General features: G+C 38.4%; 1 protein-coding gene across 1 annotated transcript in view; it reads right to left on the bottom strand.

Annotated features, from left to right (window-relative positions):
• Window positions 1-21,091, bottom strand: part of LOC135472583 (FRAS1-related extracellular matrix protein 2-like) — a 63,350-nt gene extending 42,259 nt beyond the window's left edge. Inside the window, 3 exon segments of the mRNA XM_064752142.1 lie at window positions 16,064-17,512; window positions 17,515-19,261; window positions 19,263-21,091. Of these exon segments, the coding sequence (XP_064608212.1) occupies window positions 16,064-17,512; window positions 17,515-19,261; window positions 19,263-21,056 (4,990 nt within the window). The 5' untranslated portion in view covers window positions 21,057-21,091.

Below are 21,091 nucleotides of genomic sequence, written 5' to 3'. Positions count from 1 at the left end.
CTGAAAATAAATGTGGTATTTTCTTGGTGTGACAAGTGTGGATCATAGACTTCCCCATACTAGCCTAAACAACCCCATCCACACTTAACCTTAAATTCTAATCCTGGACCAATAGTAAAACCTGGCTTCCCTCTGATTTTCTGAGATTTGAGTTTGTTGATACAATGAAAGTTTAGAGGTGAAATATTGTGTTTTTGCCTTTACTTCACTACATGCAGATTTTAAGAGTGAACACCTTAATAAATGTATACTAGCATATATGATGTCTGAAAATCAAAACAACAAAAGTTCTACGTTTTCACGATGATTAACTGTATTGTGTTTTTGTGGGAAAACTGAAGTTCTCCATATTCCAATTATTTTTTTTTTATTTTCTTATTCCTAAATGAGAAGTAACAGAACATCAGACAATGCACGGCACTTTTGTCTTTTTCTAACTCAAGACCGACAATAATTATGGCTGAATTCTGAACTTTCTCGCTACTAAAAATATCTTAAAGATGACTTAGCCACAGCCGTTTGGGCACCCAGCTAGTGGTTATAACATCCTCATGATAAGACCGTTGTCAGCCCTCAAACTGTCTAGCTGTCTTGAAACAACCACAAAGTACATGTATCCCCACACTGATAATAAGAGTATGCAGCTTTGGGCTGGAGAAGTTAACCAACAAGAATACTGCCATTTTACAGGTAAAACCAAACCTTATGTTGAGAAAAAAACAGAATTCATGCCAAACATTGCCCAGGAGTAATGTTTAGCTAACCCAGGTTTCACCTGTAGCTCATAAAAAATATGAAATGAAAACAAAGTAGAGGTCACTGAAGTTGTTTGGTTTTCTATGACCACTAAATGTAAGGCGTGACCCAAAACTTGGCATCTGACTCACAGTGTGAGATCCCTCAACATGGTGTCTTCACCTCAAAAAAGTAAAAACATAAACAAATCTCAGGTAACTCTATAATCTCCACAGATAGCCTCACAGCAGAGATACTGCCATATTCTTTGTATACAAGTCAAAAAGTTGGAAAGCAGGCCGGAAAAAAAAATCACCCTTCACAGCTGCAGACAAAAAATTAAAAAATGTTCCACATAAGAGTCAAAGTCACGTAGCTGGCATCAAAATGCCAACCTGGGCACATCCTTTCTGTTTATAACACAGAAGAGGTACTAAAAGTGCCAGCATTTTAGAGAATAACTTAACATCTTAACCTCAACATACTCCTTAAGTCAGTAAATTCGAAAAAAAACTCAACATGACAAAAGATCCTGACGACACCTGCATACATGAATTAACACACCGGATTGAGTCTGGCTGAACTTAGCCCAGCAGCCTATCTTGAACATTTGTTACATATCCCGCTACACTTTACAAGTTCTCACTACAATTAAATGATCCCTGTTTTTACTGCCCTTATACAGAGAGCCGTGGCTTGGCTTGAAATAAAATTCAACTGGCCCATTAATATGTTCTCAATTCTGAACCGCACCCGGTACATTGATTGACATACTTCATATTTGGAGATACTAGTAAAAGTTCATAAAACCCATATATATGTGAGAGACTTGAATAGGACTAATAAGAAAGTTTATTTTATGTTTGCACAGAATTGGTATCATGACAAATCAGAAATAATGTACCATACATATAGTCCTAGAGACACTACATCACAGCATTATTAAGCACCTGAAAAAATTCCCAACCCTGGTCTAAAGAGGATCTAGTGACAAGCTTGCTTGTGATGATAGGGCATGTCTGAAAAGGATTGTAAAGGTTTGCTTTAGCTAGACAGGTTTGTTAATTATTTGTGTAGGTTTGATTTCAACTAAACAGGTTTGTTAAAGAGAATATACCACAAATTTTGGGGCCAAACATCTGAATTTGCTAATCAAATCAAATTTTTTGTAATAAAATAATTACCTTTAGGCAAATATCAGATTCATACCTGTATTATTCATAGACTTAAAAGGATTCTTACGTTTGAAAAATTTATAAATGCACCCAGCTCATAAATTTTGGGAGCTTTACTCCTGATTTTGAATGATAACTCAACAACAGACCACCATGATATTCTGTGAAAGGTAATTCTTTGGGCTATTCTAAAATAACAGCAAAAATTTGATCAGATTTGTGCTGATGGATTTTTTTCCATTTTATAGTGGAATTTATGAACGGTAGGGTTTTCCAACAAGCATGACTGAATTTTAAAAGTGTGCATAAAAGAATATGAGCACCCTACTCAGAATGCACAGTATAAATAAAAAGGTTTTTGCCAAAAGTATCATATTTCACACATCTTAAATATACACACTTGCTCTAATACATATACACTTTGATTATTCTGTAATAGTTGTTTTTTCATAACATCAAGCCACAAGAAAAAAAAGATCACTCCAGGAATTATAAAATAACTATCAATCATCATCACGTCCTGACAAAATCTGTGGCCGCTAAAGCGCTCCGACGCGTATCAGCAACGTTCCGACACGTATCAGCAACATGTTATATAATGACTTTTCCTCTCGAGACATCTCCCCAGGCGAAGGCTCTAGCATTCCCCCGAATAATTATGTGTAAATACACCACCATGGGGTCTATCTAAAAATACAGCCCCAAAAGACATCCATAATTGCCCGGTTATCAGCTAACCCAGACACTGTGTAGTATATAGGCACTAACATCAGTGTTACCACACAGGGTTCCCCTATGGTACAGCACATAACATGTAAGTCTAGACAGTACAAAGCATTGATTTTCAACTTTCAACTGAATTTTGTTTTTTATCTGTGCCATCCAACGATGAAGATCAATGACATCATTTATAACAGGCATTTTGTGATCTGATTCGGAGATCATTAATTCACCTGTCTGTAACGGGAAGATATATAAGTCCTGCATAGGAGAGAAGTGTAATTTTTGGACAGGTGATTAAAGAAACATGCTGATATTTGCTACACCTTCCGTGTGAACTAAAGAGGCTACACTGGAGATATCTGGTAAACAAATTCATACTTACTATGATCAAATCAAATTTTACATATTTTACCTAGCTCTAATTACTGCACTTCAGTAAATATCTGACTCATGCCTGTCCTATGTATATCATTAAGGTGAATCTAAAGTTTGAAGAAGTTATTATGTAACCCTCTTTATTTTAGAAACTGTAGTGTCACACCTCTCTGTTTAGGTCAGACCACTACTTGTCCAATATGCTGTATTTATTTATAATTGGAGCTTATGGATTATCCCAAATTCTTACTTTAAAGCTGATATGAGCATCGAAATCAAATAATTAACATTAGTATAGTGTATAAAATAAATACTGTTAATTACCTAAATTTTTGCTCAAAATGTGCATTTTTAGGGGCAAATAAATCCGATAAAATATTACATTTGTCACTGAACCTTACATTTTCCCATAGGATATAATCCTACATTCCTATGAAACCTCAAAGCACATTTTCAAACTAAAACATTAAACATTAGACTTCAAAAATGGTTCTTGTTGCTGCCTTGCTTCGCACACAGCACTGAGCAGTTAGAGCAAGGAAACAAGACTGGTTGACTGGGTGTCAGTATAACAAGACTAGATCTGATGATTTCAGTGGCAGCAGCAATTTGCTGGCACGGACTCGCCCTGCCACAAGAAGACACAATACGCACACATCTACGTGCACACATCTAATGATTCCTCACCATCACATGACTGAAAAATTGTTCAGTATGACGTTAAACCCCAAAAAAGGCACATTTCAAAGATCACAAGAGTCAGAGGATAAATGAGCAACTTAGATATGGATGAAATTGTATGTCACTTACATAACACTGTATACTGTATTTTAAGTAACACAACTGTGCTTTCTAACTTACATGCCTGCCTTTTACAAATTTAAAAAAAAATACACCAACCTCAATCCATATTTGCTTGCACTAAATTTTATCAAATACAGCAGACATATGGAGTTACTCAACTGCCTCTACTTTGACACATAGCACTGCATGCTGAAAGTAAGATCATACAGCCTCTTTAACTCATTATAATTCAGCCTATTTACCACACACAGGCAAATGTTATGTGCCTGTGTAGCTAATGACAAGTTACTAGTAATTTCAAGTTGGATATTCCATTCCACTTTGCAAAGACTTCCAAGCTATCCCTTAATGTTGAGTTAGTTGTACAACTAGCTGAAGCCAGCCCCTGCTTACACCACAGGTTTAACAGGGAGACTGACTCCATAAGTATCCATGTAGGCATCTCTTTAATCTTTAGAGTCTAACAGAGTACTTACAGCCATTCATTATCTCTACAGGAAGAATCTACCTGGCTCAAACATTCCTCTCTTTATAGGCTAACAAATTATTTGTGGTTTGAGACATGTGTGCACCTAATGTTATGAGTATTACAACTCAAAAGAATTGCTCTTGGAAACTAAAAAAAACACCAGTCTTTGCAAGCCTTCAAATTTTCAATTATCTTGTCTTATTTGCTGCTAAACTAATTTTTCAGTGGTCCAATCACATCACCAATTCTATAATGTTTCATGTGCAATAATTTTATTGCACAGAAAATTTACAAAATTTGACATAATGCACCATAGCACATATAAAAAAATACTGATAAGTAGCAGAACTGGTATGCATGAAAACAGGCTCTCTGTTTAAAAAAAAAACTTCAAGATGTAAGATTTAGTTCAGGTTCCTGACCAAAAGACAAATTAAATCTACTTGTCTGATTGGGTCAGCAAAGGTTAACAGCCAAAACACTATCAGGAATATGTTTACCTGGCCTTTATTTTGATGTGTGGCTGATTTAATCTGAACAGATGATCAAGTTTCAGTCTTCAAAGACATACTTTTACCTTAATAGTGTAACATTATAGCCTACACTTGGACATAAAATTGAATGAAATGCTATGATGCAGAGCTACAGTTCTGCCAAACTATGTATACATCTGTACATGTGACTGTATAAAGATGAATGAGCTGCCTGGATGCCAAGCCTTAGATCTCTCAGACAAACACACACACACACCTGTACATTAGCAGAGCACCTTGAGATCCAGCCAGACATTTGCTATTTACTTGATGCATATGCAATGGCCCAAAAGTGGAGGTCTTTCAATGGTGTTGGTGTAAGCTAGATGTCTGTGTGAAGATCTAAAACGATGTTAATACAGGTTATGCCTACACTGAAAAGTCAAGATAGTAATGGTAAATCAAAGAAGTTGTCTGTATCCATCAGAAAGCCTGTCCAGTTTACCATCGATAAATTCTGAACAATTTAGGTACCCTATATGCTGGTGGGTACACCACATGTCTCACTAATCTCTGCTTTAAGTGTGGAAACTCCAATTACAAGTAACACTTCTACTGAACACAGCTTAGACATTGTTAAATCAACAATATCTCACGCCTTTATTCCTTTGGCTTTGAATTATGTGTATGTAACTATAACAACAGATCTTGATACATGTTAGCTCTTTGAAGGAAAAACTCAGGAAACATGCAAGCTTTTTTGATGATTTTCTGTTGTGCATGTCTTCTTGTAAGGATTTAGACACCTTGTTTTCAAAGCTTGAAGTAAGACCTTTTTCCAAAATAATTCAACATTTTGTGATTTAGCAGCAATGTTTTCTATTTGAACACATCTGTCATCTAACAAGTTTCTGGGGATGAGAATACCACAGATGTATTTGCATAACATATTCTTGGGGGAACTTCACCTCTTATACAACCAGCATGTGAACACACGAGGATATGTAATCAAAGATTTTAAATCAACCTGCACAAACAGTACAAAATAAACAATTATTTAGAGGATACACTGTTTGTTCAGAATGGTATCACGAATTAATAAGGAAATGCAAATATAAACTTAGCTTCTTGAACTCCATAACCCTACATTTTCTGTTTGAATTCCTTCTGCACTGTCCAATTTCCACATGTGTTATTTCCAGACCTTCCCTAATTTCTTTACCAGGCTAATTAGCATGTTTAACTGGTCAGTCACCTTCCGCTCTCTGACCACTCTCATCACATGTCAAATAACTAGAACAGCTGCAATACATCTCCAAGGTGAAAATACCTACAGCATTCAGAAAAATGCAGCAGCAAAACAAAAAAAAATCACTGGGGCCAAAGAAAATGTATATTCTTTACACTGTCTGTGCTTCACACCAGTGTTTCTAGCCTTGCTATAAGTCTGACACCAGTAGGCTCCTTAGAAAAAACTGCTACTGAAACTTGTACATGTAAGTCCTACAGGGTTTATCTACATACATGAAGGCCAAGGCAAACACCTGATAGTAGGTAATTTATGTAAGCCACAACTAGGACAGAAAGGCAGGAAAACTGCTTCACATAACTCATAACACATAATTATATAAAAAAAACTCCTGAGTTTCTAGAATTCTAACAGGTTCAATGGGTATAACTGAGAAGACTGTTCATACCCAAACTTGTAAACTACATGTACTGTAGTTAAGTGTACTGAGTGAGTGAGTGAGTGAGTGCTTGGGGTTTAACGTCGTACTTAATTAAGTGTACTGTACATGACTTTTGTGTCTATACATACTTATGTTGGCCCAACTGATAAAGCATTGCTTTATTAATTTCATTTCTTAACAGGGAACAGTTAAAACTTGTGTAGTTGCATCAATTCCCATCTTCCAAAAATACCAACTTTAAAAACTGAGGGAATGTTTTGTTCTTGAAAGTTTATATATGTACATGGATAATCATGGATAAAGTGGTATTGCTTTTAGTGTTTTGAAGAGTTTCAAATCAAAATAGGTACAAAATTACTGTTTTATCTGTGGTTTGAAAAACCATAGTTAATTACATCTAATATTATTCACGTCAACCTGATTATAAAACAATGCTAAATGGATAGATAAAATAAAGGTATGCATAGGTCTGTATATCTACATGTCTTGTGGTTAACTAATGTTACAGTTGATGTCTGGACATATGAAGGTAATCTGTACAACTAACTGTCAAAAACAACACCATTCAGTGTATTTAGAAGTTAATTAGTCCATCACTGCTTCACAACTAATGGCTTCCAAAACCCTTCACATCTGGAACATGAACACATCTACCTGCTTCCTCAAACCCTGGTTAGTGAACCATACACCAGTTAATGGTTCATGCATTAGCATAAAGTTAATAGTTCATGCATTAGCAAATTGGTTATACACTGTAGTATCAGCAACAAAATGCATATATTCTTAAACATGTGACCCAATTCCTTTGTTTTTCGTTCTTTTCTTCTTCTTTTTTTTGGAAAAGTAACTTTTAGTAAGACACTACATGCACATACATTTATTTTTTTTTTAGATATTTTACACCATATAGTATATGTACCATTTAGTAAAAAATATAAACATCGTCATTAATAGTTAGATTTTAATCTATAATTTTAGATTATCATGTGACTGTAATTTAACTGTACAAAATATATGACAATGTTAATAAGAGTTACAGTATCGTGGTCAAAAACCTGTAAAAAAGCTGTTTGTTAATATCAGGGTACAAATTAAGCATAATATCCACTGCATGTGGGTCTAATATTTCTCATTTTCCCTAAAAAGTTCATAGGCTAACAGAGAGCATCACTCTCTAAACACAAATATTGCTCTGTGAGGTTTGAATTTAGTCCTCTTATCAACAAGGCCAAATCCATGGCTTTCCTCATCTCAGCGCTAAGTGATGAAGGAAGAAAATTGGCTAGTGGCTTTAATCTACTTGGACATATTGGGAAGAGTATGGAAGCAGGACTACAGCCAACTCTAGGGGCCTGTAATACTGGTGTGCTTAATTGAGGATACAGATAGTGTACTGGCACCATTGGCTGCTCAAGCCACTCCAAGTTCCCAGTTATCACCAGCAGTAGCTGAGGCTAAGTGGCTGGGAATTTCTCAGTGTGCTATTCCAGGCTAGTAAAAGAGTGTAAAACTACCACAACACACTGCAGACACCAGGCTTTATGGTCTGGCCGTTCTGGGGCCTACTGACCCATGTACTCTGTACCTTACAAACCCTGTGACCCTAAAGACTTGGTCAAGCACCTAACCTGGCACTAACAGAACCAGGTGTCCTCTAAAACCCATCCCAACTTCCAACTGACCCAGACCCTTCACCTTTGGCTCAGGACAAAGACACAACATGTGGTAGCTAAATAAACCTGAAATGGTTTGTTTACTGAAAGGCCTGGGGAATGTCTGAGTGTTTGATTTTAAACCCATTGTACTAATCTTAACACCTATCTTCTCACAAAGAAGGTGATACATAGAAGAGGGGGCAATGAATGACAAGGGCAGGTTATCAGATGAGCAAACATACTCTCACATTAGTGGTACATGATGTTAGAGGGGGGCATGTAAAGCTATGCCTTGCCAAAAACCAATTTTAGGTATGGTACATTTAATCAAGTGTGACAAAGATTGGAGAATTTAACCCAGGAAACCCTATCTCCACAGCTAGCCTGATTCTGTATCCCTTTAAAATCTGAAGAGTACTCAGTGTACAAAGATAAGTGGGTCAGCCAAAATGAAATATTGTCTACTATACTCATATATCCACATAAAATAATATCATGCTGGTAAACAATATATTTATGTTTATGGATTTGCCTGTATATGTGTGTTACAACATAAATTTTCTAAATCAAAATTAATTTTTTTAGTCTGATAATGGCTTTAGCCTTAATTTGTTCATCTGTGTATTAGGAAAGGACTTGATTAATCATTTAAATCTGACTAAATATTATACTTTATTATTTATACCTCAGTGAAATCCCAGTATTTCCTTCACTGATAAAAATGATATCTTCACTAGTTAGATATAACTTTTGTTATTACACTTTGCTATTACACTGCTGGAGACCTTGATCCTTCATGAACCACATCACAAAGCCGTGCCAAAGAAAAGGTAGAAATTCTTCATGTGCTTAATTTATGTAAATACCTACAATGCATTAGCATTAAGCACCTTTGTAGAATGCATAATTAATTACAGGCAGCGTTTAAAGCTGTAAAAGGTTTTGTGAGCAGGGACGTTAACCAAATTGAAGCGCGTATGAATAAAATCAGAAATACGACAAAAACGGCACATTGCTTATTTTTTTCACGGATGCAACAAATAAACAGATACGCATTTATATACATGTAGAGAAAATGTCAGGATATAAATAATAAATAGAATATTACACAGTGAAGGTTGAATACTATAAATACCATCAATGCCAGAGGGTTATTATTCAACCTTCACTGTGCAATATCCTCTATAGCTTTTAAGCAAAACTGAACAATGGTTCACCTGGACAGTGTAAGACAGTCTGTACTGTTCGTCATACATCATCAGTGACATATATACATTTTTAGTTTTGAGCAATGTAATTACCCTAGCTCAAAACTGTGGCATTTAGTTACATTTGGAGACAAATTTAATAGAAAACCAATGCTCTTCACATTAATCTTCTAAGACAAGGGCAGGAGCTACAAATTACACAATGTGTGAAACTAAAACATTGACAAACTTGTAGATAAGATTGTAGCAGTACTGTTGTACTGGTAGTGAAGACAAGAATTTAGCCTGTGGCGTCTTGTCTGCAGGTTTCACCCCAAGACTTTGTTTAGTTAAGCCAAATCATGGCGGTTTCCTGACATGAAGGGTCTTAGTTCAAAGGTGTAACTTCCAGTCTGCTGCAACTGTCAGCAGGTTTGGCCCAGAACTGTATATTTCCATACCGGTATTAGAAAGCCAGGAATAACACTTTGCAGGAGTATGAAAAAAACATAAAACTGTATCCCATTTCTGGATGTCAGCAACCTTATGCCCTTGCACCTTGTGAAGGCAGGTTCTCATTCGCATATATGATGTGATGATGCCGTGTAGTGCTCCAGAAAGAAGCCTGCAGATTTAGCGCATTTACCAGGCACAAAAACTACGATCCAAAGCAGTGTGTTCGTCAAACATAATATTATTCAAACTGCAGCTTTTGTATATGTCGCAACAGGGGGAATAGGGGTGGGGCATAGGTTGTAGCTACATGACCACACACAAACTCTCTGCCAAATTTTTGTCCCTTTTTTCTCTCTTTCCCTCTCTCTCTGTCTGTCTCTCTCACAAGGCTGTTTAAGTCTCATCCTATTTTTTTCCAGAGCTTTTTGTAAAAACTTGCACTGGGGAATGCCTTCTTCTGAGTACATGTAGGCCTACATGTCAGATGCTTGAAAGCACATTTATGCAAAAATAAACTGAGGAGGCAAATGCCTGTAGTAGCTGAAAATACTGGTACATGTATATTTATAAGTTGTCCGTAAAACTACTGACTGTACCATTCCATGTTAACAGCTAATTACAAGTTTTCTGGCAAAAACATTTAAAATATAATTAAACGCATCTTATTTTGTATCATAAAAGAAAAGTTATGATTTTTAGCACACAATGAATTCCAATATTCTTTGTTATCATCATTTAATAATCTACAATTAATATAATGAAAACAGTTTCATCATGCTCACATCAGGATTCAAGATTTTCTACATCAAATGAAGTAGAGAATTCGAACTACAGGTAATTACACTGCATGAAGTAAATAGGTGTTTATTGACTGATGAATGAGTAATGAGAGATATTTATATACAGTTGAAAAAGTTGAAATGTCAGGATTTCCTTCCCTGATAACAGTGATATTTCGCTCAATAAGACATCAATTTTGGTATTACATTTTGATATTTCACACCCAGACGCCATGATGTCAAGAAAGAAGCATTTTGTTCCATAACATTTCATTCCAAACTCAGTGGAATGACATCATAATAAAAGTTTAGTCTACTTTAACATTCTTACGCATCAAGACATATGTCATACAAGACTGCATGGATGACATTACGCTATATTCAAGTCTGTGAAGGCATGCAGCTAAAACATGGATGAAATTACGCCATATACACTATAAAATGCTATAAAACATTCCATATTAAACTGTTCAAATGCACAAAATCATCATATTATCAAAACATAAATAATCAACAGAATATTTCACGTTGAAGGTTGGATTTTTTTCACATTACTTAATCCATTAATAACACTTACAGTCTGTATACGCATATATGAAGGGATTTCATTTGGCAAAGTTCATAAGCTTCGCAAAGCTGGGCAATGCAACATAAAATATTTTCAGATATTACGCTGAAATATCATACTGCTACTTTCAGATATATTAGGTATGTAAAACAGCTCCCATGGATATAAAGTTGATAATTCCACGTATCTGTATCAATCAGATGCACTGGTATGTTAAAGAGTGTTTATGTGCCCATATTTGTGTTTGAGGAGAACTTACAATGGCAGGGGGTTAAATCTGAGACTTTCAACTCTGAGCTAATATGATCACTTACACATGTTATAGCAGTGACCTGTAGGATAAAGTGGTTTCTGCTTTCCGGCTAGTCAACCATTATATACTACATTATACACAGTGGGATGAAACTGAGAACATACAAGAGATGCTTTATCCTTATGCACAATACTTTCACATGCCTGGCTGCCTCATCAATCATGGCCTAATGTAAATGTAAAAACATGTAAAAAAAAAAAACAAAATGTTAGTGTTTACAGATATTTTTAAACTAAATGCAATACAACTTTTTAATACAGACTTTATAATTATTTGCAGCTGTTTTATTTTTTTATAATGTTCAACCCGAAAAGAAGTTGCAAGACCAAGATCTTGGACTAGTATGCCTGAAAGTATTTTAAGATCTACGCTTTAAAACTGTTGTTAACAAACATCACATCTTTTCAAATAATCAGCACAACTTTTATTCATATCCAATGGAAATCTACATAAAAACAAATCAAACCAGTGAACTGTGTTAATTTAGTATACATCTATAGATAGTGAAGGCAATCCCCTTCACCACCACAGTGTTTAATTGCTTAAACAGGGGTTATCAGTGAGATGGAATCTGATCCGCCAACAAGCTTGACACTGAACTGCTCCATGTGGTTCTCATCTCAGGCCTAGTTAGAAATACCCCAGTATGGACAAAAGTGATACTGCCAAAGTCTGGCCAGCAGTAAAACAAACAACTTCACAATATGTCACTGTTTACTTTAAGTCTGGCTGTCAACACACAAAGTTTCTTAATTTCTCTTGAATTCCAGCAGGCAATTAAACCAAATGGTTAAACACACATCTTGATAATCTTTCTAGAGTGCCAAAACATGTCCCACCACTTTAACAGATTGTACAGCGTCCATTCATAAGTACAGATATATTCCAGTTATCATATCATCTGTACCAAGTTTCTAAGCAGTTGTTCATGCTGGTTTCAGTAAATGATTCAGAGTTACTCCTTTCAATCACTTCAAGCCTACATGCAAACACTTTCTGCTACAAAATCATAGGATTTGAATATCGTTGCACTCGCCTGTACTGAACAAGGTCAGGAACAGCTTTTACAAACCTTTGTAATCTTTTTTGTTTCATTGGGGAGAGACAGATGATGTTTTCTTTGTTGTAACACCATTATAAAGTGAGAAAAAAATTAACTCCTGAAATTTGTGACAGCTATTCTACCTAAACAAAGCTGTACTGACCTGAACTGTCCTTAACTGAAATATATTTTCTGTATCCTCAAATAAATGGTAAGTCCTAATTATCACCGCTTTAACATGAAAGGAAGATGAAGTACTGGTAGTCTAATGAACTGAATATTTCAATGTTCAAACCAACTTCCCTGTAAAGCTTCAAGATTACATGAAACATGTAGCTGCATCACATATGTACCAAAGTCCCAGATGCTTGAATGAAAAGAACAAATGTAATTTTCCTTCAGGCAGATGCAACAATGATGTGCCTATGTACTTCTTCCTCTGACAAAAGCTATAAACATGACAGGTTTTAGTCACAAAAAGAATAGGCGTACATATGTGAGCCAGCTCTTCATTCACATTAGGCCCATTCCATTCCACAACAAACACGTCAAACAGCTTTCTCATCCACCACCAAAAAAAAATGGTCCACATGTTCGAGATTTGGCCTGTAAATGCTTCATCATTATAACATTTAGTCCTGCCAAAATTTGCCAATCTTGTTTCTACAAACACCTTTTACTCTTATTAGTACTGTGTTTAACAAATCTTTCTCATGATAATCAGGCAGATAGCCAGAAATGAGAAAAAGGTGTCCAGCCAACCATTTCTGACACCTTTTTGTTTGGACAGGGTGTCCAAATTTCCATTGGTTCCAGTATGTTTTGTTTGCTAAAAGTGCCTAAGCAGAGCTGATTTCTATTTCACCTGTCCACTTAGACGGGTCCACAGGTACATGTAGTTTAATATTAGCAATGTGCCAAGATTCCAGCTCCTGTTCTTTTTTCCCTCTAAAGTAATTGAGTTCATTTTATTGCACAAAATAAGAATATGTTTAGCTCTGAAGTAGTCAACACTACTGGTTAATCATAGATCTTACGAAGAAAAGAGCTAGGTCATAATTTGGTCCTGCTTTGATAATGAGAGTTAAGGGTTCTTTGTTGAATGGTTCATCCCACTGTCTTATCAGTCAAGCACCTGTTAAACTGCCTGTAAATGTCTTCAAAATATTTATGCAGACAGACTGGTCAAGAAGCTGGCTTACTGACCAGCTGGTGTTAAAAGCATGGCATCTTTATCTCATCACCCTCACACTATACCAGCCAAATGGACTATCTCTGATTGTCAATCATTAAAAACATGTTTGTTAGGGGTATCCTACACTCTATGTTCATTTCTTTTGAAAATTCCTCCCTACAAACATACCATATTTTTTTATAGGGTTGGGTTATCCCAAGAATAATTTTTTTAAGGATGACCTCAAGCAATTTCATTATGACCAATGAGTGTATTACCCTGGTATAAAACTAGAAGCATACCAGGTAGTGCCAGATGATGATATGCTAGCTGCAGCTTAAACCTGCTGCTCAAATCACTCAAACTCAACCACACTCATCTATGCCTTATTTTTGTAAACATCATTAGGCAGAGATATGGATGCTGTAACACAATGGTGGCCAATACCCTGGACTCCATGGAAACATTTCCCTTCAAAGCTGTTTACACTTGAGATGACTTTAGACCCTCCAAACACACTGACCTGTCCCTGGGCAAGTACTCAGCAGTAGTGGACAAAAATCTGACAAATGTGGGTAACAATGTCTAACAAGAAAATAATAGCATCTTTGCAAGTTTTCCAGAAAGCTTTATCTTGTGCTCTGTGTAAGAACAAATTATACCAAACCTTGCCATGTACACTTTTTGTAAGCAAATAGTACTCTGCTTACTGTAATCCCTGTTTGTAAAGTGTTCCAAATAAAGTCAGATAAGGTAAATTTTGTGACTTTCAATAACAATGACTCAGAAACTTACATGAGAACATCTTATTTTTATTGCTGTTTAAGTGGAATCCTATCTGATAATCATGTATTTACATGTGTATACATGCAGCAATATCAGTGTTCCTCAACAATCAGTTTATCAAATTTAAGATTAGATCTAAAGTACCATACACCAAATCCTCATGTGTTGACTTCTCCTTTTTAATATCAGTTCAAAAGGGACAACATCTGTCTTTTTGGTAATTTATGGGCACACCATGATGAAACCCATACTTGTGCCATGAGAAAGAGGGTAAGAATGTTTAGATTAATGCAGATGTTTAAAACCTGGAGTTAAAATAGTGTCATCACCTGACTCAAAATCAGACAGGAACAAGTTTTCAAACAAACCTCAGACTAAATAGTCAAGAATTCACTTTCTGGCAGATATTTTGAAAACAGCACACTATGGTTGAATCCATGCTAACAATCATGGCACACACTAATGCAGACAGTACAGCCTGAGGATGTGGTCAGTAGAGTCTGACTATCTGGTTGGCATCTACACACCAAGCACATATCTGGTACATGTAACTTTACGAGTCACCACATCCCTGGTACATGTAACTTTACAGTCACCACATACCTGGTACATGTATCTTTGCTAGTCACTATGTTTGTTATGTTCCTGCGGAAACCAAAGCCATTAATCATCAACTACTGGTTAAACTGACCTTGGCATAGTGAACCTAAATACTATTCAGGTCAAGTTTTACTTAAGTTACATTTAAGTCACAAAAAGGAGACAAAGGTAAAAATTCCATGTAAAAAAATCCCCACTTTTAAAAAACTGAGATAAAACTTCCCCTGCCTGTTTAAGTCTAGTTTTGATGGCTCCATGATAATTATAGAGGTTTTGAATGGTTGTAATATTGCCAATGAGATGAAAGCCATATCAGCATTAACTGATTCATTCATGTTTATTGTACAGTGATGATATTTACCAACTGTGTCCTCAGGACATTACACTCAGCATATGTTTCCTTGATGGAAAAACTGCATGCAGTCAAGGCTATTTACCAACTGTGTCTTTAGGACATTGCACTCAGCATGAGATTCCTTGATAGAAAAACTGCATGCAGTCAAGGCTATTTAACAACTGTGTCTTTAGGACATTGCACTCAGCATGAGATTCCTTGATAGAAAAACTGCATGCAGTCAAGGCTATTTAACAACTGTGTCTGCAGGACATTACACTCAGCCTACATTTCCTTGATGGAAACACTGCATGCAGTCAAAGCCTCCCCACGTGCATGTAGTATACAAAACTGCTTAAATAGTGAAGACCCAATCTGATTTGTCTTCCAAGGCCTCAAAATGTGTATTGAATTTAGCTTACAAGTGCACTTTAATAAAATGAACATTCTGCCTTGCCAATGGTTAACTACTACATATTTCTTTTCCTTTCAACTTCTAACTTATCTTTACTTATAAGTTTTATTGAATGCTATTAAAGCTTTCGACTCTTGACTAATTTCAATCAACTTCCTGATCTTAAAAGGCAGTTTTGAATTTAAATTAAAATACTGTGATTAAATACCATAAGTATTAGGCTGGTGTTTAAAAAATGCAAAAATATACCGCTACCTCTATGAAGCAAGATGACAAATAGATATTTCGTCAATAATGTAAAGCTCTTACCTTGTGTCCAATTATGTATGCTGAAGTCGCCCATGTTGATGTTCTTTATGTAACCGAACTTGGGTTCCGATATGATTGAGTAGAGAAGTTCATCCACAGGGCTGTCGCGATCCTCAGTCCGTAAGACTTTGTTAGTGATCCGGAATCCCAAATCTCCGCCCGGAAGTGGGCTTAAGGAAGACGAACCCTTGTTCACCGAGATCATGGGGATGCCATTGTCCACGGGGATTATTTCAATGTCCATTATCTGAGGTCTCCGTGTGAGATAATTCATCTGAGGAAATACGTAAAAGTCCGAATGAGTGCCGTCCGTTACTGTGAACGAAAAACTGTCGCTCAATGTTTCGGTGCCATCATGTTGGTAACTGATGAGATTCTCGCTCAAGTCCGCGAGAGTGAACGTGGAAACGATTTTGGTAAAGTTGTGGAGAATATTGCCATGGACTGGGACTTGAGTGATCGTGAATAAAATTCTTTCATCGGGAGTGTCTTTGTCGTCGGCTTTAAGTTCGAATGGCGTAATGAGTTTGTTTCCACCTTCTTTGACACGCAAAGTTTCGAAGAATAACACCGGCTTTTTGTTGTCCACGTCGCTCAATGATATACGGAAAGTTCTAAAAACTGGATTGTAGCCGTCTGTAACTTCAAACTCAAAACTGTCCATTTTCATTTCGTCGTCACTGGTGTGCACGTAACGAATCTTGTTTCCCGCCAGTTGTAATTGACTGAAGCTTGTCACTGGTATTCCAGGCATGTCTGTCGCCTCCAGGTGACCTCGTGACGGTGCACGTGTTACGGAGAAAATCAGACCTTTGTCGGGACTGTTCAAGTCTGTACCGCTCAAAATGGCGGTGGTCAAAGTTACCTGGCCTCCTTCTGGAAGCTCCACGCCCTTGTTGACGACGTCTGGGTAAACCATGTCTATACCCGCAACGGTGACGTAAAAGTAACGATCGATTAGGGGATTTAGTCCATCAGTGACGTCAAATTTGATCAAATCCCTGACCCCTTGTAGCCCGGTGTGCACATACCTGACTCGACCCTCATCAATGTCATTTTGTGTAAAGTTTGATCCTTTGGTAAGATTACGTGGAATTCCCTCCAGAACAATTTGCAACCAACCATGACTAGGTGAGCGACGGACGGAAAATGATATGGACGAATCAGGTGAATCTAAATCCGTAGCTTTAAGATCCTTATTGGTGATGTATTCCGTCTGACCTATGTCCTCTATTTCCAGTCCGTTGTTTATGGTGAGTCTAGGAGTTTCGTCATTCACAGGTAAAATCATGATGGAGATGCCGTTGCTGATGTTGTGTTTTCCGTCAGTGAGAGTGAAGTTGAACGAGTCCTCCTTAGATTCGGAATCATCGTGCTCATACACAATGGTGGAGCCATCTTCGATATTGTCCAGCGTGAAGTTGCTGATGGATATATTCCCGTTGGTGTCTGCTGTACTAGTTTACCGTGTCTTGGGGGTTTGTCAATGACAAAAGTGAGAATGTCTTTGGGTTCGTCCTTGTCTACGGCATTCAGGATTGGCAGATCTATTATTAAGTTCATACCTTCCATGACAACAAACTCCCTCATGAACACCTCTGGTGCTTCATCGTTTAGTGGTCGGATTTTAATAGGAAAGAATTTGTTAGGGGATAGATTCGAGCCATCAGAACACTTAAATGTGAAGCGATCATCTCTGGGCTCAGTACCCTTGTGTACACTCTGAACGTAACTGATGTCATTTTGAATAACATCTTTCATCATGAAGGAAGTAATTGGCATACCAGCTCTGGATTTCTCCGAACCCGGAGCTGGGGATTTGTTTTCGAGATAACCTTTGGTTGGTTGCACAATAATGGTACACATTAAATCGTCCATATCGGAATCGGGATCCTCCATCAAGAGATACCGTGGTAACAATGGGGCCTTTTCACTTTCAAAGACAGAGAGCTTCCCAACGACGTCAACAGTTGGCGGAACACTATCGACGGGCATAATGTCAACAAACATCTCTACATTCTTTACTTTGTTTCCTCCAACTACCCAGTCGTCTGACATATCCGACAGCATTAGAACGAAAGAATCCGTTTTTGCCTGGGTTCCAATTTCACCCCCTGTGTGCTGGTATTGCACCAAGCCATCGATAATATCGCTTTGGGTGAAACGGTCCGAAGGGTGGCCATTCCTGAGCAGGATTCCTTCATTTGGCGGTTTGTCCACGATGAACGTCAATATCAGCTCCTCTGTATCCGGATCGGAAGCCTGTAAGTTGTTTGTGGAAATCGTTGTGGCTTGTCCTTCCGCAACTTCCAGCGAGCCACCTAACTCACCTGGCGCTGTGTTCAGTAGGACCGGCGCTTCGTCGTCAATAGACCTCACTTTAATCTTGAAGGTAAAGGGCACATGGTGAACACCATCGGATAAATCAACACTAAATTTGTCATGGTCCATTTCCTCTCCTGTGTTGACATAAGCCAGTAGGCCATCACTGATATCAGTCCTAAAAAACGACTCCCCTGTTTTAAGTGGCTGTCCATCTCGTTGCAATTCTCCATACTCTGGTTCTTCTGTAAGCACAAACTGGAGCTGTTCATAGTCGGTGTCTGGGTCTTGGGCATCCATCATTTCTGGTGAAATCACTTTGTAACCATTCTCAAACACTGTCAGTCCTTTGTTCGTCACTGCTGGAGGTTTGTTGTCTACAGGCTGGAGATGAACGGTGAATAATTGATTTGACAATGCATTCCCCGCTACGTCCTGGACGGAGAACACAAACTGAATAACCCTAGGGGTTATGCCCAGCTCTTTGCTAGGGGGCTGGTAACAAATTTTGTGATGATTAACTTGAGCTTGGGAAAAGAAGGATACCTCGTTCTGTGGACTGTCACACAGAACGATTTGTCCTGCAGGTAACAAGGTGTTCAAGTCAGTATCAAAAGGCGGTGCTTCAACTGTGTACTGGAGTTTTCGACTATCAGTGCCGTCGTCAGAATATCGAAAGTATTTTCTCTTAAAGGGTGTCAGCTGAAACTCTTGTACTTTCATCTCCATAGGGCTGTTTGGGTGAAGGTATGGTGGTTGGTCATCCACAGGGGCTATCTTGACTATAAATTCCTGAGCAGGGGACTCGTTGGGTGGATCATTGCCGTCAACAGCTTTCAGTTTTATACGATCCACCACAAAATCGGAGTTATGGGGGACCAACATGTCGGTAGAATACCTTACCTTCCAAAATATCCTCTTGGGTGAATTCTTTCACAACTTTTTCATAGACGCCATTGTTATACTCCCATGGCTGTTGACTCTTGGGCACTTCAAACTGTCTCTTTACGAATTCTCCTTCCGTTGAATGGGGTGAATCGAGTAAGAATTTAACGGTAGAATCGTCACTATCAATATCAGTGGCGCTTAATACAAACGGAGAAATCTCCGCCAGTTGGCCATGTCTGATATCTAAGCCCGTGTTTGCACTGATGACAGGTGGCTCGTCATCTTGCGGGAAGGTGGTGACAGGAAACAAAAACTCCACGTCGTTTCGACCATCCGTCATCCTAAAGATGATGTTATCGCTGAATGTATCACTATCATCGTGTTGATATACAACCAGCCCCGCATCTAAATCGGCTGGGGTGAACACTTTTCTTGGTACGCCAGTGGTTAACAATTTTCCGTGACGTAAACCATCAATAACTGTGATTCTTACGTCTTCCAGGTTATCTTCGTCAGAAATTTCCAAGTTCTGTGAGCTGACCAAGGGTCTCGCTTCGCCTTCAAATAACTGAATACCTGTATTCCTGGTGACCACTGGCGCCAAGGTATTCATTGGGTTCACAACAATCATCAGAGTAAAGGGGTCTGATGTTAATCCCTCGCTATCTACAACCTCCATCTCGATTTGGAAAATTCTCTGAGTATTCGAATCACTGCTGGGTGGCTTGTAAGCGATTTTCAAGTCACGCACATCACGCTGATAGAAGGACGACACGGGCTGGTTGTGGTCATCCGTGCTGACAATGACACCTTCACCGACGCCAAGTATTTGGGTGATGTTAAACACGAGGTCGTCGTCAGACGTTTCCACATCCTCAGCCCACAGTATTTCCGGAGTGATGGCTGTCATGACGAACTGGTCCACTTCCATGACCAGCAAAGAGTTGAAGGTAGGGTAAGGCCTTGTGTTCTCTGATCCGCCAGTGATGCGGACCATTACCTGGAAGTATTCCTGTTTGGTCATTGTCCCGTCACGCTCCATTACTTCGACAACCATCGGGATATAATCTTTGTTCGGGGAATTCGTCGTGGCCGTGTGTCGATAGCGGATGCCTTGCGTCAGAAAGACGTCGCAGTCGATCATGGACAGCGTGGAGGTGTCATTCATGATTTCTCCGTACCTCGGTAATCCACTAGCTGCATTCAAAATGGACAGCTTGCATACTTCCTCGTCGCGGTCAAAGGTAAGCTCCAGCGTACTCTCATCTATGGGTGTACTCACACCCAGAAGCTTGTCCACAGTGATGGGGACGTTACGGGTGACGATTTCCAGTTGCACGAACGTCACGTCAATGTCCAGCGTGAACGGAATGATGATAGTCTCTGTGGGGCTGTCATATCTGATCTGGAGTCGAACTCTGTCCTCAGACGGACTTCGTAATCCAAAGTGGGTATATTGTACTTCCCGGTTGCCAAACTGACACGGGAATACCGGTGGCATCAATTTCCCTGGCCTCTGGGACAGTGCATCGCTGTCCAATACTAATACAGAGCATCGATCACCAGGCTGAACGTCAATTGTTAAGTCTTTTTCTGGGCTGATGTACACGGACCTGCCAAAGGGTACCTGCACCCCACCGTTGTAGCGGAGAATTTGAGCAAAGCAACATTGGATAAGGAACACAGATAGCCATATCAAAATCACAGGTACTGAAAGCGGTCTTTTGAAGTCCGACAACCTAACCGATAATCCCGGCTGTCTCCTCCTCCCAGTCGGAGCCATGCTCGATTGTCTCTAGGCTGAAACACTAGTCAGTG

The sequence above is a fragment of the Liolophura sinensis genome, chromosome 8 (genome assembly GCF_032854445.1).
Source record: "Liolophura sinensis isolate JHLJ2023 chromosome 8, CUHK_Ljap_v2, whole genome shotgun sequence".
Taxonomy (NCBI): Eukaryota; Metazoa; Mollusca; class Polyplacophora; order Chitonida; family Chitonidae; genus Liolophura; species Liolophura sinensis.
This window is presented reverse-complemented; position numbering and strand designations above follow the sequence as displayed.